General features: G+C 54.0%; 8 protein-coding genes across 8 annotated transcripts; 5 read left to right on the top strand and 3 right to left on the bottom strand.

Moving 5' to 3' along the window:
• Positions 1–676: 676 nt before the first annotated feature.
• On the top strand, positions 677–1,396 carry N656DRAFT_792802 (uncharacterized protein; the record flags this gene model as incomplete). Its single annotated transcript, XM_064817112.1, has 3 exons — positions 677–847; positions 906–1,318; positions 1,378–1,396. 3 exons carry the CDS (start codon positions 677–679, stop codon positions 1,394–1,396), a joined length of 603 nt encoding a protein of 200 aa, XP_064665657.1.
• Positions 1,397–1,995: 599 nt separating this feature from the next.
• N656DRAFT_784626 (pseudouridine synthase) lies at positions 1,996–4,278 on the top strand. The gene is made up of 3 exons (XM_064816211.1): positions 1,996–2,262; positions 2,351–3,778; positions 3,834–4,278. Exons 1-3 carry the CDS (start codon positions 2,060–2,062, stop codon positions 4,006–4,008), a joined length of 1,806 nt encoding a protein of 601 aa, XP_064665656.1. The 5' UTR covers positions 1,996–2,059; the 3' UTR covers positions 4,009–4,278.
• Positions 4,279–4,386: 108 nt separating this feature from the next.
• Positions 4,387–5,175, bottom strand: N656DRAFT_740661 (uncharacterized protein; the record flags this gene model as incomplete). Its single annotated transcript, XM_064812805.1, has 2 exons — positions 4,773–5,175; positions 4,387–4,610 (listed from the first exon to the last, which is right to left on the bottom strand). Coding segments are annotated over exons 1-2 (561 nt in total), but the record flags the coding sequence as incomplete, so codon positions are not given.
• A 436-nt stretch (positions 5,176–5,611) lies between these two features.
• Positions 5,612–6,882, bottom strand: N656DRAFT_784622 (uncharacterized protein). The gene is made up of 2 exons (XM_064816210.1): positions 6,226–6,882; positions 5,612–6,129 (listed from the first exon to the last, which is right to left on the bottom strand). The coding sequence occupies exons 1-2, from the start codon at positions 6,576–6,578 to the stop codon at positions 5,796–5,798; spliced, it is 687 nt and encodes a 228-aa protein (XP_064665654.1). The 5' UTR covers positions 6,579–6,882; the 3' UTR covers positions 5,612–5,795.
• Positions 6,883–7,434: 552 nt separating this feature from the next.
• N656DRAFT_452290 (uncharacterized protein) lies at positions 7,435–8,413 on the top strand. Its single transcript, XM_064809692.1, has 3 exons — positions 7,435–7,639; positions 7,723–8,205; positions 8,273–8,413. Exons 1-2 carry the CDS (start codon positions 7,548–7,550, stop codon positions 8,111–8,113), a joined length of 483 nt encoding a protein of 160 aa, XP_064665653.1. The 5' UTR covers positions 7,435–7,547; the 3' UTR covers positions 8,114–8,205; positions 8,273–8,413.
• N656DRAFT_452244 (uncharacterized protein) lies at positions 8,137–10,919 on the top strand. Its single transcript, XM_064809691.1, has 5 exons — positions 8,137–8,205; positions 8,273–8,590; positions 8,642–8,801; positions 8,856–9,152; positions 9,216–10,919. The coding sequence occupies exons 2-5, from the start codon at positions 8,285–8,287 to the stop codon at positions 10,679–10,681; spliced, it is 2,229 nt and encodes a 742-aa protein (XP_064665652.1). The 5' UTR covers positions 8,137–8,205; positions 8,273–8,284; the 3' UTR covers positions 10,682–10,919.
• Positions 10,920–10,967: 48 nt separating this feature from the next.
• N656DRAFT_676426 (ankyrin) lies at positions 10,968–11,249 on the top strand (the record flags this gene model as incomplete). The annotated part of the gene is made up of 1 exon (XM_064810488.1): positions 10,968–11,249. A coding segment is annotated over one exon (282 nt), but the record flags the coding sequence as incomplete, so codon positions are not given.
• Positions 11,250–11,957: 708 nt separating this feature from the next.
• On the bottom strand, positions 11,958–14,017 carry N656DRAFT_792800 (MFS general substrate transporter; the record flags this gene model as incomplete). The annotated part of the gene is made up of 4 exons (XM_064817111.1): positions 11,958–12,874; positions 12,940–13,027; positions 13,111–13,656; positions 13,754–14,017. 4 exons carry the CDS (start codon positions 14,015–14,017, stop codon positions 11,958–11,960), a joined length of 1,815 nt encoding a protein of 604 aa, XP_064665650.1.

Genomic DNA, 14,017 nt, shown 5'->3' with positions numbered 1-14,017 from the left:
TAGTTGAAGGACCTCGAGACCTCTCTCTTTCGAAGCTTGGCAAAGCCATTTCCATCTTGAGCATACCTTTTGAGCTGCCGACCTAGCGTTTGCAACCCGAGTCCACCACTTACTTCGGCCATCTCGAGCCCGCCGGGTCCTTCATTGTCCTTTTGGCCGACAGCAAACCGTCCAAAGGAAATCATGGGGTCAAACTGGTTCTTGCACTGTGGCCCGGATGGCCGTCTTCGTATTCCTTGGTCAGGAAGAAACTACCCTCCAAACGGGGCAGAAGAACTCCTTTTATATGATTTTGACCAGAGACGACACCTTGGCGTGCAGGTTGCGACACCGGGAATCAGTAATGACTTTGTCATAACGGCTGTCGACAAATTCATCGATACTCTTCCTGCCGATGTCGTGGCGGTTGAGCTTTCCGAGGACGGCTCACTGATTGCAAGCCACACAGAAGCTGAAATGGATTGGTCGTGGACGCCCGTTTTATCCTCAGAGAACCGACTTTCCGCGGCGCGTGCCCACGATACGTCGCGGCCAACTCACTGAACTCGATCGCCTGGGCCTCTCAGTTGACTTGACCTCATACTCGCCACGGCCCGGCGAGACGAGGAAGGTGGTTTTCAAATATTACTGTATCCGTCAGCATGTCAACAGTCGGTGGTATGAGGCAAACTGCATTATGCGCATGCCCAAGCACCCAAACATTGTCCCGTTCGACTCCTTGGTCGTCGACAGGATTGACGGCGTCGACAGGGTGGTCGGGTTCACCACTCGTTATATTCCTGGCGGAACCTTGTATGAGAATAAGGAACGAGTCTTCAAGCTGAAGTACCTGGAGCAGCTGATCAATGTCAGTGCCCTGGGCCTTGCCCTTCGGATTCACGACACCTAGCTAATCTGTTGAGCAGGTCGTCGATCACCTCAACCTCCGGCTGGGCATCGTCCACGGCGACATATGCCCCTGGCACCTGCTCATTGATGCCGAAACAGACTGCATCCAACTCTTCGACTTCAACTGGGCGGCAAAGCTGGGCTGGGAGGGAGACGGGGAGGACGGATGGAGGTTTAGATACGATGCGGAGCGCAACGACGTCAAATTTGTGATGTTTACCGTGTACGAGCTCATCACGCGCGAGTTCTGCTTCGCGGAGGAATTTTACCCCCACGAGCTTGACGCTTCCAAGATCCAGCGCAAGCGGAAATGGACGAAGCACCCGGATACGAAGCTTGACAGGCCCGTAGAGGAGTACCGGCGGGTTCTGGACGAGTGGGTGGCTAGAAGGACCGAAGCCGACAAAGTGGTCGATCATTCCACCAAGGCGTCAGAGCCGCTCAGCTGGCCAAAGCTGATTGTAGACGCGGAGCCTTACAATGAAACAGGCTGGATACGGGCCTGTGAAACCGACCAGCTTCGCAAGCTCGGGAATGACGTTTTGGAGTGGCAGCGGCCGCCGGTGCGGTTTCTGCGGCTGGAGGAAGGCCAGCGCCTTCTTGCTACCGGAGAGATTGTTGAGGATAAGAGTGGGCATCGGGGGCCAGTGCGCCCGCCTTCAGTGGCAGGGCTCATTTATAACCCTAACCCTTGTAACTTAAAATAGTCGGGGTTAGGGGTAGGTGTGCGCCACACTGCCCACGGATGGCGGGCGCACTGCCCCCCGATGTCCACTCGAGGTTAAGTAGATCTACGGATATCCGTATCCGTACTTGGGACAGAATTCAATTGCTTGGACTTGTCATGTGTTCGGGATAATCAATTGAGCAGAAATTGAGTTATCACTTAGGAGAGAACACGAAAAGATCAAACATCGAAAGATAAGATGTCAGTAAAATGGAAGCAAGGTCCTGTAGATGCTGGAAAGAACAGGAGCGATGTTGTTTGCGGAAAGCTCGATTCACAATGCAGCGAATTCACATGCTAGGAGGCGGGTAAGCCATGCCTAATTGGGAATGGCCCCATGCCCAGTAAACGCCTGTGCTTGAAAATAATCGCAAATTTCCCTAAACGTTATCCACGTCAATCAACCCATCGCATCGTAATGAGGTCGGTTTCCCGAACCGCAAGATGGCAGCCGACGAAATATCTGGCGCTCCTGCGCTTGCGACACCTAATGCCACTGCGACAACCACTGGGTCCAGCGACAACAAGGGCAATAACCATCAGAACGGAGGGCGGCGCAACAACGGCAAGCGGGGCGGCAGAGGCCAGGATCGCGGAAACGACAAGCCGAGGCAGAAGCGCAAACACGCGGGCTTTGGGAGCGCAAAGTACGTTGTCACGGGAGTTTGGGTCTCTTTGTTTCTTGATATACAATACGGGCAGAGAACGCAAATTCCGACACTAACCAGGTCGCAGAGGAGATGTCCCCGACAAGCGCGAGCAGATCCAGAACAACCGCGATGCCAAACGTCGCCGGGTGATTGCCGAGGAAACAAATGGCAATAGCTACATGAGCATTGCATTTACCCCCGAAGAGATCGCTGCCGAGGAGCGCCGGCCAAAGCGCAAGGTAGCCGTGCTGATTGGATACGCCGGCACGGGCTACCACGGCATTCAAATCAACCATAAGGACAAAACGATCGAGGGAGAAATATTCGCTGCCTTTGTTGCAGCAGGGGCCATTTCAAAGGCGAACGCGGACGACCCCAAGAAATCCAGTTTGGTTCGCTGCGCAAGGACTGACAAGGGCGTCCACGCAGCCGGCAACGTCCTGTCACTCAAGTTGATCGTCGAGGACCCCGATATCGTCGACAAGATCAATGAGCATCTCCCGGAGCAGATCAGGGTTTGGGGGATCCAGCGTACCAGCAATGGCTTCAGCTGCTATCAGGCCTGCGACTCCAGGTGGTACGAGTATCTCATGCCCAGCTATTCCTTGCTCCCTCCACAGCCACACAGCTTCCTCGGGAAGAAAATTGCCGCATCGGCCAAGGAGAAAGGGGTCTATGACGAGTACATGAGCCGCCTGGATGATGTGAAGGACTTCTGGGAGGAGGTGGAGAAGAATGACATACAGCCCATTCTCGCGAAGTTGGATCCCGCCGTCAGAGCAGAGGTCTTGCGGAAGCTCCATGATACAGCGGATCAGGAGCTCAATGAAGAGGGGATACCGACAGAATCCGGTTCCGAAGATGCAGCACAGGCTGCTCAGGCGGGCGAGTCCAAGGCTGAAACCGGTGCAACTACCGAGGACAGCTCCATCAAGGAACCGAAGACGGAAAGGGAGCTAACACCTGTGGAATTGGCACTAAAGGATGTCAAGGCTGCGTATGTCGCTGCCAAGCGCCGATACCGAGTGACTGCACCTCGCATTGAGAGGCTCCAGCAGGCACTCAACCTTTACCTAGGAACGCGCAACTACCACAACTACACGGTGATGAAGTCGGCGAATGACCCATCTGCCAAGCGGCACATCAAGTCATTCGTGGTCAACCCTACACCGATCCAAATTCGCGATACCGAGTGGCTCTCGCTCAAAGTTCACGGCCAAAGCTTCATGATGCACCAGATCCGGAAGATGGTCGCCATGGCCGTGATGGTTGTCCGATGCGGCGCCCCGCTGGACCTCATCACCCAGAGTTATGGGCCGCGGCGGATCAGCATCCCCAAGGCGCCCGGTCTGGGGTTAATGCTCGAGCGCCCAATGTTTACTGAGTACAACAAGAAAGCGGCGGGGCTCGGCCGGGAGGCGATCGATTTTGCGAAATATGAGGACCAAATCACTAAGTTCAAGGATGAACACATCTATAAACGCATGTTTGAGGTTGAGGAAAAGGAGAACTCGTGAGTATCGGCAACACTTTTATTGTGGCTGTCGACGTCCCTAACACTGCTACAGATTCCACCTATTCTTCAACCAGGTCGACAACTTCCGCACCGACTACTTCCTGTGGGTGACCGCCGGAGGGCTTGAAGCATCGCACGAGCGCTCCGCCCGGACAGAGAAGGTGCCGAAGGCGTTGGAAGCCGAGCTTGGTGATGACGCGGATGGCGTAGAGGAGGTCGGTACATGACGGCGGCCTATCTCAAGGCCGTAATAGAAACTATGAATTCTGGTAACAACTGGCACCGACCACAGTTCATGCACGACACGTTGTCCTCATGTGTATGTCCGATCATGCCGGTGTCTCCCATCGCCATAGCCCTGGGCGCCTGAACTCCTACTCCGGGAAATCATATCCCTGCAGTCCCATAGAGCCTCAAAACATAAAACAGCTAACCACAAACTCACTTTCATCGAACCTAGACATCACACCCCCCCTTCTTCCTTCTTAACCTTAACATCCCCCACCCCTTGCCCTTGCACTTGCCCCTGCCCCTGCCCTTGCCCTCCCGCCGCTCCCGGAACCCGAACCCCCGGCACCAGCGGCAGCGGAGCACCGTCAATGGGACCCCTCTCCAGCGTCAAACACCCCGTGTCCCCAGCCGCCTGTGCCAGCAACCGCTGGCGCTCGCCGTCCCGCAGCGCGTTGAGCATGGCCAGCACTGTGTCAGCGTCGTGGCGCATCGTTGCTTCGGCTTGCTCGTCCCCTTCCCCTGGAGCTCGTAGGGGCCCAACCACCCATAGCTCGCGGAGTCGCCGGGTTAGGGAGAGGAGGTCTTCGGTTGATTTTATCTGTGATAAAAAGGGGAAGGTTAGAAACTGGTAAGGATGAGGGGTGGGGTTGGGGGTGGTCCGTGATCGGGAGAAGGGGTGAGGGTGGGGGGGGTGAGGTTGGTGGGTTGAAGGGGAATGGGGAGTTGGGAGAGAGGTGTGGGGTGGCGAGGGATTAAGTACCAGGCTGCTCATTGTGAATTCGAGCGCCATGCTGCTGTAGGCGGCCTGTCCTGTTGAGGCAGTGCTGTCGACTTTGGCTGCTGCGTGCGTCACCAGGTCGCGGAAGGCGGTCATGATTTCGGCGATGAGGATGTTTTTCCTTTCTGTCGAACGAGGGATGGTTGTCAGTTTACCAGGTAAGTTAGGCTTGTTTGGAGTCGCGGATGTGCGAAGAAAGAAGATGCCGCGGGTGAGCTTAGGATACACAATGAGGAAGGACTTGTTCCATTTCTGGTCATAGAACTTGAAGCGGGACTCACCTTGAAGATCCTCGGATGCGTTCTTATGGTCCCGGTCCATCCTGGCTCTGAATTTGATGGTGGAAGGAGCCAGTAGGCAGTTGAATGTACAGGTGCTGGGACTTTTAACATTCCGCAACGCTGGCGATGCTTTTTGACTTCAACTTCCTGAAGTTCATTGTATGTCAATCAATTGATGCAGTGCGGAATTTGAACTTGCAGGTGAGAAGACAGTGTGGAAATCCACAAGTCGAGCGTCCACACGGTCCCCACTTTACCAGGATTGGAGATGGGTTGGAATTTGGAAGGAGCCACTCTCGGGCCACTGCATTGCAGCCATTGCTCCAACTTCAACTGTTAAGAAACTTTAAGCCCACTTCCAACCACACAAACCATTCTTCCACTGCTTTTCGGGATTTCGACTCACTGCCCGCTTCGGACTACCGGTACATAGGTATTGTACAGTCGGACTCAGTACCCATTCACGTGCGATGTGAGTTTCTCCCATGTTTAACCACACTCAGGGCTCAGGCTATGTGTGCATAACTAACGTACTAACGGTAATGAACGACTGAGGCTATATACATGGACAACGGTACTACCTACTGACCTTGGTACTAGTACCAGCATCGTGCAGCCAAAACGCCTTCCCGTCCCCATCCGCCCGCGTACCCGTCTGGTTAGAAGGAAGATGCCTAGATGATCCCTTCGGCCCCTAACGGTCTACCTCAGATAACCCCACAACTTACACGAGGGCCATCCCCCCGACAACAGCCGCAACGCCGGCCAGTATGGCCTGCTGCGTTTGCTTCGGGGCCACGGCACCGCCCGATGACGACGAGGTAGTGGCGCTGCTTGAAGTCGTAGGCGGCAACCTCTCGCCCCCCGAAACAATCACCATTTGGGCGGTATGCTGGGGGGCATTGGCGAAGGTCGTCGTGGAGGACGTCCAGTCGCCAGTGCTGGTCGAGGGGGTGCCTGTGCTCGAATTCGACTGTGTCTCCCACGTCAAGATTTCCCTCGTTGACCACTGACAGCTTGCCCATGTCCCGCTGACTGTGCAGTCCGCCGAGCCGGTCCTACCCAGTATCGAGATCGGAGGTTAGTACTTGTCGCTCAACCATTTGTGCTCGGAAATGAGTACGGGTATGTAGGTATTTTGGTTGCGGACGTACATGAGGAAGGAGGTTGATCTGGTTATATCTTCGGTAACCGAGATGTCTACTGTCTGTTGCTTGATGTTGAACGTCATGGTGCTGGGGTTGACCGTCACACTCGCGTTATCGAGCAGATCGCAAGGAGGCCTCTTGGTTCGGCTAAGGGAATCATCCGGGCAGTTGATATAATAGATTGTCTGGCCGACCGAGTCCGAGCCCATTCTGTTCCAGCCTAAAACGGCGGCCTCGATTTTCGGTGCCGGGGTGGCCGTCGGAGTTTGGAAGACTAGGAGGTCGGCGGTTAAAGTTGAAGTTTGGGCAACGGCCGGGCCAACGGCACAGAGGAGTGCATAGAGGAAGTAGGAACCCATGTTGGTGCTCATTGTACGGTAAGCTAAGGTAAGAGGTTTGATGATCGGTGCGGTGTATGCAGACCGGGGTTGAAGTGAACTTTTTGGGTGGTATTTGGCTCACGACAATACAACTTAGGTCAGGCAGGATATCCAGTGCTGTCTGTAGATGCTACAGGGCATGGTATTTATGGACACCTTTATATCATGCCCGTCCCTGGGTTGACAGCCCTATATATCTTGGCGGTGATCCTCTTCTGGTCAGATGAGCCACAATCCTTCATTCTAGAAAATGAAAATGGAGGTAATGCTGCCTCGGGAGTTGGTTCATCCTCTTTGAACAGGTGGTCAGCGTGGCTCGCGTTCTGTTGGCTGCGGTCAGGCTGAGCGATTGCGATGCTGGTTTACTACCGAAGTAACCAACCAGCTCGCCTGATGGAGCGGGAGGGGCTGGGGCGTTGCCTCGGACTTGCGCTGTATGCTACTATGCTCTCGCATTCCAATCATCCTGTCATCTTTAGTTGGATCTCACTTTCCATTTAGGGGCGCTGCTTACCTCATACTCGCAATAGCGAATTCTCGGTTACATTAGGTTTGTTCAACTTTCCAACCGTTCTGGAAGTTCAGCTATCAGCAACTAACAGTTTCTGTCGCTCTATAACAGGAGCTTGGCTAAGAGTGATGAACTGAAAGATATCCTGTATAATCTCAATGGAGGATGTGGTTTTCCCTGGCAGATACTGAGCAGTAGATTGGGGTTTGGTTGCGTACGAGGATAACTAGGTACAGTACATACAATACAGCTGAGAGGTGAACCTACCTATCCTGATTGGCCTAGCTGCAGGGAGTTGCAAGGAGGTATTGTATATACCTTAGGCAGGAGCTGCAGCTTCAGCCTCAGCTGCACCTGTCGCGATCCGATCCCAACCCAAGCAATGCCAGTCATCGTACCTGCCTGAAATCTGAATAAGATCTGGCAAGCGGTAGCGAATGCTTCCCATGTCGGAAACAATGGATCGCATCGTAATAGACAGACTCGGTTTCACTCTTCTCCATGATCCGCCTGAGGCACCAACGGCAAAGTATACAAGCTACCTTACCCCTCTCCTACAGTCCTACTGATAGTGGTGGCACAAGACGTGTGACTGACTGTCTTCCCTCACAGCGTGATATTCGTCCACGGCCTTCATGGCCACCCGCGATTTAGGTGGGAATATACGAGCACTTCTCCCTCGGCCACCTCTTCGAGCCCGTCCGTACCACACACAAAGCGACGTCTCGTCCCCTCGCGCGTCCGCAACTTCCTTCGCCGTCCAAGCCCCGACACCACACAGACACCTGATCCGGAGAAAACGATCGTGTGCTGGCCGGTTGACCGCCTCCCTGAGGTGTTGCCGAGCTGCCGTATATGGACCTATGGTTACAACGCGGATGTCGCTGGTTTTTGGGGCAAGAACAACCAGAATAACGTCCTCAAGCATGCCAACGACCTCATGATCAGACTTGAAAGAACCCTGAAGGATGATGTAAGAGCCAAACATCGCCCCCGTGCCTAATTCCCACCAAATCTAAGATGAACTAAACTACCCTTATCCAGCGCCCGATCATTTTCGTCGCTCACAGCCTTGGTGGACTTTTGGTCAAGCGGGTATGTGGATCCTGCGTCCTTGGTTTACAGCATCTCTTGATTTTGCTTTGGTATTGACACGTCCCAGGCACTCTCGTCAATGGAATCCAGCTTAGACGACAGATTTCGCCAGTCTTTGAGACGGATATCTGCTGTTGTTTTCTGCGGGTGCCATCACAGAGGATCCGATGCAGCATCCTGGGGTCTCCTGGCATCGAAACTGATTGCCCTTGCCCTGGCGGACTCGAATTCGAAGCTTCTGTCTGATTTAGAAGTCGACTCTGCCATTCTTGATCTCATCCATGACGATTTCCTGAAGACGTTGTCCCGAGCTCCATCTCCTATCCGAATACACTCCTTTCAAGAAAGTCGCCCCCTCACAGGTATCAAAGGACTAAATAGCAAGGTAGATGCGATAAAGATAATCATCTTGCAGTACTATGAGCTAACTGAACAGATTGTCGATACTTATTCATCGAAAGTTGGGTGGCCGGAAGAGATATGTGAAACAATAGACGCGGATCATCGTGAGATGGTCAGGGAACCTGGCGTCAAAGACATTTCGAACGTTTTGCGGGACCTAGAAAACGGAACCAAGAAGAAGGCCGAGCCCATACGTCTGTTACCATGCTAGCGGTCTTGATAACAGCGAACGCTGACCATCTATCAAGCATACATCGGGGCGGCCCAGGGTGCGGAGTCCTGTGAGGACGCTTATGAGCCATACGACCATGTCGACGACTTTTTTCTCTTCGATTACCGATCCATCGTGGATCATGTCCCGCAGCGCTTTCCGGATTCATGTTCTTGGATTCTTCAAGAAGCAGCCTTCTTGCAGTGGTCTCGCCGAAACGGTGGGGGGCTGTTCTGGCTGCATGGCTATCCTGGGCAAGGCAAGTCGGTACTTGCCAAGTATCTTGTCGAGGAGGTTCTCCCTCAGATGGACAACCCTGGGTTTGGCAACGCTGGTAAACCCATCATTGCGTTCTTCTTTTGCTCCTATAGCAGCTCAGAAGCCTAAACGTTAACAGGTCTACTGCGCTCGCTAATTCATCAACTTCTCTCTCAACTCCCCCACACAGCACGGCTTCGAGGAACGATGAGAATGCGCCATACAATGCTCAAACATCCCCCAAAACCCGAAGAGGCCTTGTCTCACCTCTGGTCCATCTACCAAGATCTAGTCACTCAAGAATCTTTGCGATCTGAGAAAATCCTCGGACTGGACTCAATACAACGAAGAGTCACTAGATACCTCTACCTGGTCATAGATGCACTTGACGAGCTGGACGAGAGCGACCGGACTCTCTTTTTAGAGCGTTTCTGCGCAGTACTCCGAGTCGGCCGACGATCATCTAGCTATCTACCTAAGATTATTATCACCAGCCGGGACGATCCTGACATTGCAACATATATGCGGCAAAGTGGTGCCTGTTCCCTCAATCTTGACACTGCACAAGGAAACGAGGCCGACCACGCTAAATTTGTCAAGGAGACCGTCTGCACTTATGGCGAGGACAACCATTTCGGAGACGCCCTGACTCAAACCATCGTTTCGGAGCTGTTGGTAAGAGCGAATGGCATGTTTCTTTGGGCGTCGCTTGCCTGGGCCTATTTTATCGACGGCGTGGGTATCTGGACAGAGATCATGCTAAGAGAACGACTACAAGTCCTGCAACTCCTGCCACCAGGCATGGAGGCGCTTTATCAACGAATACTAGACAAGGTCGAACCCAAATATCGGCATGACTTGCTGCACTCGTTACAACTCATTGTTTCGGCTACTAGGCCGCTCTACGTCAACGAGATTGCCATTGCACTAGCATTGAGAGACAGGCCACAGAGATTGTGCGATATCGACGCTCGCCTCAACATGCACGCTTTTTTCCGGCGCGCCTGTCCCCATCTCATCAGGGTTGACGATACTGGGACGATATCTCTAGTCCACTTGTCCTGCAAAGACTACCTGACTAGCGTTCGAATGGTCAACAACAAACTGAACACTTTCCACATAGACATGGCTGCTGCCAACTTCGATTTTGGTCTTGACTGTCTCTTGTATGTTAGCCTCGATGACTTTGCTAACTCCGAGCTCGGCCAAGCCTGTGCCCAAAACAAATTCCTGCGGTACGCTTATCTCCACTGGTATCAACACCTCAAGGACCGTGGCGATCGAGTCCAGGAAATTTGGTGGTACTTCGCACGGCTGTTCGACCATCATATGAGATGTTTCAGGTGGTATGACAACAGAGACATCGTCTTGGATCTGTGGGATCACGGGCTGGACTGTCTCTTCGAACCAGCGGCCACACCCCCTGTCCGGTTGGACCTCAATGTGACTAATGAACGCGGCGATCACTTCATACGCATTGTTGTCGCTGAGATACGAAGATTTCCATTGAACCGTGTGCAGTTTCTGACTGGTCTCGGCCTGGACATCAACGGCAGAACGCGGTTCGGGCAAACTCTGTTGCATAGATGCATTCAAGAGTGGTAAGACGAGCAAGGTACCTTGCTCGGACCAAGAAGTGGACATCCGGGAAAAGAGATCCGCGGATCGTCCGTCTCGGAGACGACTCTTTATGAGCTCCTCTCATTTCCTGGCATCGATCCAAATGCGATGGACGTCTTTGGATATACACCACTGAGTCTTGCCATTCACGAGGGCCTAGACAAGGCCGTGACAATTATCCTGAGCTCTCCTGAACTGGGCTTCACCGAGGGCGCGGCAGCCCTCCATATTGCTGCGAAGGCAGGCGTCTTGCCGGCCGTGGAAGCCCTGCTTGATCGATGGGGTCTCCATCCACGAAAAAACGAAAGATGGAGAAACGGCACTGCATCTTGCCGCGCGCAAAGGCCATTTCCGTGTGCTCAAACTCTTGGCATCCCAAAGTCCGGTTCATGTCCTGAATGCGAAGGATAAGAATGGATGGACCGTCGCGCACCGTGCCATTAGTTCTGGGAACGACGAGATGTTTCTTTGGCTCACAAAGCACCCGCTGATTGACCTTGGCCTACGGGACAAACACGGACGTCGACCTGTCGCCTTTGCCGCAGCGTATGGCACATTGGCGATGTTTGAGGGGCTGCTCGGCCGCCGACCCCATGATGTCTCACACACAGATTCATTCGGAAACACGCTCTTGCACATGGCAGCTTCCGGAGGCAACACTCAAAACCTTTCGTATCTTCGTGGACTTGTGGTGCAAGGGCGCATAGCTCATCCAGGCCCAAACAGCTGGGGCCGAACAGTATCTGACCTCCAACCAACCCAAGGGACGGCCGCTGACTTGCGTGTGCAACGTGTCGAAACCTTTCCAAGCCCTTCAAGATGGGGTGAAGGAGCATTGGTGGGACCGTGGGAATTCTAGCACCGCCCGAGGCGTAGGCGAGGCTCAGTAGCCAGCAAGGATAACCCAGCAAACCGGTCGTCCATCACCTCGACGAACTAGGGCGGAGATTCAACACCATTCACGCAATTGACAACCCATGATGCCAGAGGAGTAAGAGGAATCGGAGACTCTATATATTTGCGGAAGACACGTCTTTCCAGCTACATCAGCTTTGACACTAGCGCGCCATCTTCTCAACAGACGGAGGGGCAGCAATGGAGGGAGGTTTGCTACGAGATACAGAGTAACCTGTGTATACAGGAAGGGGACCTACATAACAAGCTCCAGGTATGTCCTATTCACATGATACTAGGAGGGCGTTCTATTGACACGATTCGAAATAGTACATAGTTCTCGTAAATCCTCGTCGTTACACACTTCCTATAGCTGCAAGCCCATCTTCCGCAGCCTCGCCCCAAACCTGTAGAGTAACAGAGGCACAGGGATCATAATAACGCATAGGAACCCCAGGAGGGAATTGCCCCAACCGAGACCCAAGTTTCCATACATGGACGGGCCAGCCAGGGGTAATAGCATACCGACCAAACTCCGGAAGACCGTGTTAGCCGCAATGGCCGACGCTGCATACATGGGGTAGCAGTCGACCAGATAGGTCGTGAGTGGAAGGAAAAGGCCAATGATGCCAAAGGCAAAAGGGAAGAGGCCAAGGACAGGCACGATCCAATGCGTTGTGTAGTATGTCGACCAGCCATACCAGAAGAAGGTCACGGGGAGGAAGAAGCTGAAATAGATGCTCAATGGCAACCGCATCTCGGGTTCGAAGACACCGTCGTTTGCCTTCGTCCTCCGCACTACCCCCTTGTCCGAAGTGGCGGTAACCACGGCCCAACCTGCCAGGTTCCCCAGGCCGAGACAGATATAGACCAGACCGGTGATGCCGAGACTCCAGCCGTACGTCTGTTGAAAGACAACGGGGATGGTCGTGAAGAGCAAGTACAGTGTGCCATATGTAAAGGCAATGTACAGAGAGATCAGGAACACGAGTGGCGACAAGAAGAGCATTTTGGTCGGGCGTACGAGGCCGTTCCAAAGGGTTTGGCGCTGGCTCAGGAGTTGGGCTCCCGGGGTTTCGTAGCAGCTTCGCAAGTCATCGCGGCGAAGTTCTTTCTTGAGACGCTCCACCTTGCGGCCGATGAGGATTCGCGGGTTGGTTTCCTGATTGAAGACCTCGGTCAACGCGCAGACGACGACAGAAACGATCAAGACGATCCAGAAACCCCACCGCCAGCCGATGCTTTGGGAGACGAAACTTCCCACGATGGGGCCGATAGTAGGACCTGGAGGCTGCGTGAGCAGGAGAACACACCGAGTACGGCATACTGTTGCCCATTCCAGAACTTACCGATCAGGGGCCCGAGGGTGTACATGCCCATAGCAAAGCCCCTCTCGTCCGTCCGGAACAGGTCGGCGATGATGCCAGCCCCAAGCGTCTGCATATCCCCACGTGATTAGCACATACCCCTTTCTCCAGTCCACAACACCCCAGGGACCAAGGATGCCAGGGCAAACTCACCAAACACCCAGCCCCACCAATGCCACTAAAGAACCTAAACACAATGAGCGACCCAATCGACGGCGCCAGCGCACAGCCAACCTGCCAGACGCAGAAAAACGCATTCGCCGCCGACAGCACGGGGCGGCGGCCGTACAGTTCACTCAGTGGCGCCAGAAACAACGGCCCAATGACATAACCCAACAGGTATATGCTGACAGTCATGGTGCCGACAATGCTGTTGGTGTTGCCGAACTCGGCGTTGAGCTTTCCGATCCCCGGCGCCAGGATGGTGGACGCAAAGGGCGTCAGGAGGGTGATGACCGACAGCAGACTGACGATGAGCCACTTTTTGCGGGACGGGAAGTTGAGTGGCATGAGCGGGTCATCTTGGCCTTCCCATCCGATGACTCCGGTGGAAAGGTCGGTGGTGGGGATGGGCGCGAACGGGATGCGCTCCCGGGGGGGTTTCTTGTGACGCCCGCTGACGATGCTTACTACGCGGGAGATTTTGCTTTTGACGCTACCCCGGGTTTCGATGCGCTTTAGTTCCTCGGTGTTGTGGGTCTGTGGTGGGAAGTTAGCGGGATGCCTACTTTAGGGGCTTAGGTACGTAGGTGCTGATGTCGTGGTCAGGGACGATGATGATGCCAAGATGACTCACCTTGCCCAACTCAACGTCCAACTCATGGCCGGGAGTTGCACGCTCGGCTTCGATGTGGTCAATATCTGGGTGGCCGCGCCGGTTGCCATCCGGGGCGGTTATCGGCTTGAACTCGCTGGGTCGGTGGCCCTCATCATCCAGTGTCACGGCCGAGGAGTCGAAATCTGAGATTGAACCTGCATGCTCAACCTTTTTGAGCCCCGCGGCCCCTGCCGGGTCCGTGATTTGGCTGTCTCGACTCCGTGGTCTGTCCTTTTCTTCCAT

This window comes from Canariomyces notabilis, assembly GCF_033297395.1.
Source record: "Canariomyces notabilis strain CBS 508.74 unplaced genomic scaffold N656scaffold_35, whole genome shotgun sequence".
NCBI lineage: Eukaryota > Fungi > Ascomycota > Sordariomycetes > Sordariales > Chaetomiaceae > Canariomyces > Canariomyces notabilis.
Note: the sequence above shows the minus strand (reverse complement) of the source record. Positions and strands in the feature narration are given on the sequence as shown.

Excerpts from the sequence above, each read along its gene's own strand:
- N656DRAFT_784626 (XM_064816211.1), top strand. The coding sequence starts at position 2,060 with ATGGCAGCCGACGAAATATCTGGCGCTCCTGCGCTTGCGACACCTAAT. Across the intron at positions 2,263-2,350 it reads GCGGGCTTTGGGAGCGCAAA|AGGAGATGTCCCCGACAAGC; the intron begins GTACGTTGTCAC and ends ACCAGGTCGCAG. Across the intron at positions 3,779-3,833 it reads GTTGAGGAAAAGGAGAACTC|ATTCCACCTATTCTTCAACC; the intron begins GTGAGTATCGGC and ends ACACTGCTACAG.
- N656DRAFT_784622 (XM_064816210.1), bottom strand. The coding sequence starts at position 6,578 with ATGGGTTCCTACTTCCTCTATGCACTCCTCTGTGCCGTTGGCCCGGCC. Across the intron at positions 6,130-6,225 it reads AGATCAACCTCCTTCCTCAT|GACCGGCTCGGCGGACTGCA; the intron begins GTACGTCCGCAA and ends GATACTGGGTAG.
- N656DRAFT_452290 (XM_064809692.1), top strand. The coding sequence starts at position 7,548 with ATGCTTCCCATGTCGGAAACAATGGATCGCATCGTAATAGACAGACTC. Across the intron at positions 7,640-7,722 it reads CCTGAGGCACCAACGGCAAA|CGTGATATTCGTCCACGGCC; the intron begins GTATACAAGCTA and ends CTTCCCTCACAG.
- N656DRAFT_452244 (XM_064809691.1), top strand. The coding sequence starts at position 8,285 with ATGGAATCCAGCTTAGACGACAGATTTCGCCAGTCTTTGAGACGGATA. Across the intron at positions 8,591-8,641 it reads TCAAAGGACTAAATAGCAAG|ATTGTCGATACTTATTCATC; the intron begins GTAGATGCGATA and ends CTAACTGAACAG. Across the intron at positions 8,802-8,855 it reads GAAGAAGGCCGAGCCCATAC|CATACATCGGGGCGGCCCAG; the intron begins GTCTGTTACCAT and ends CCATCTATCAAG.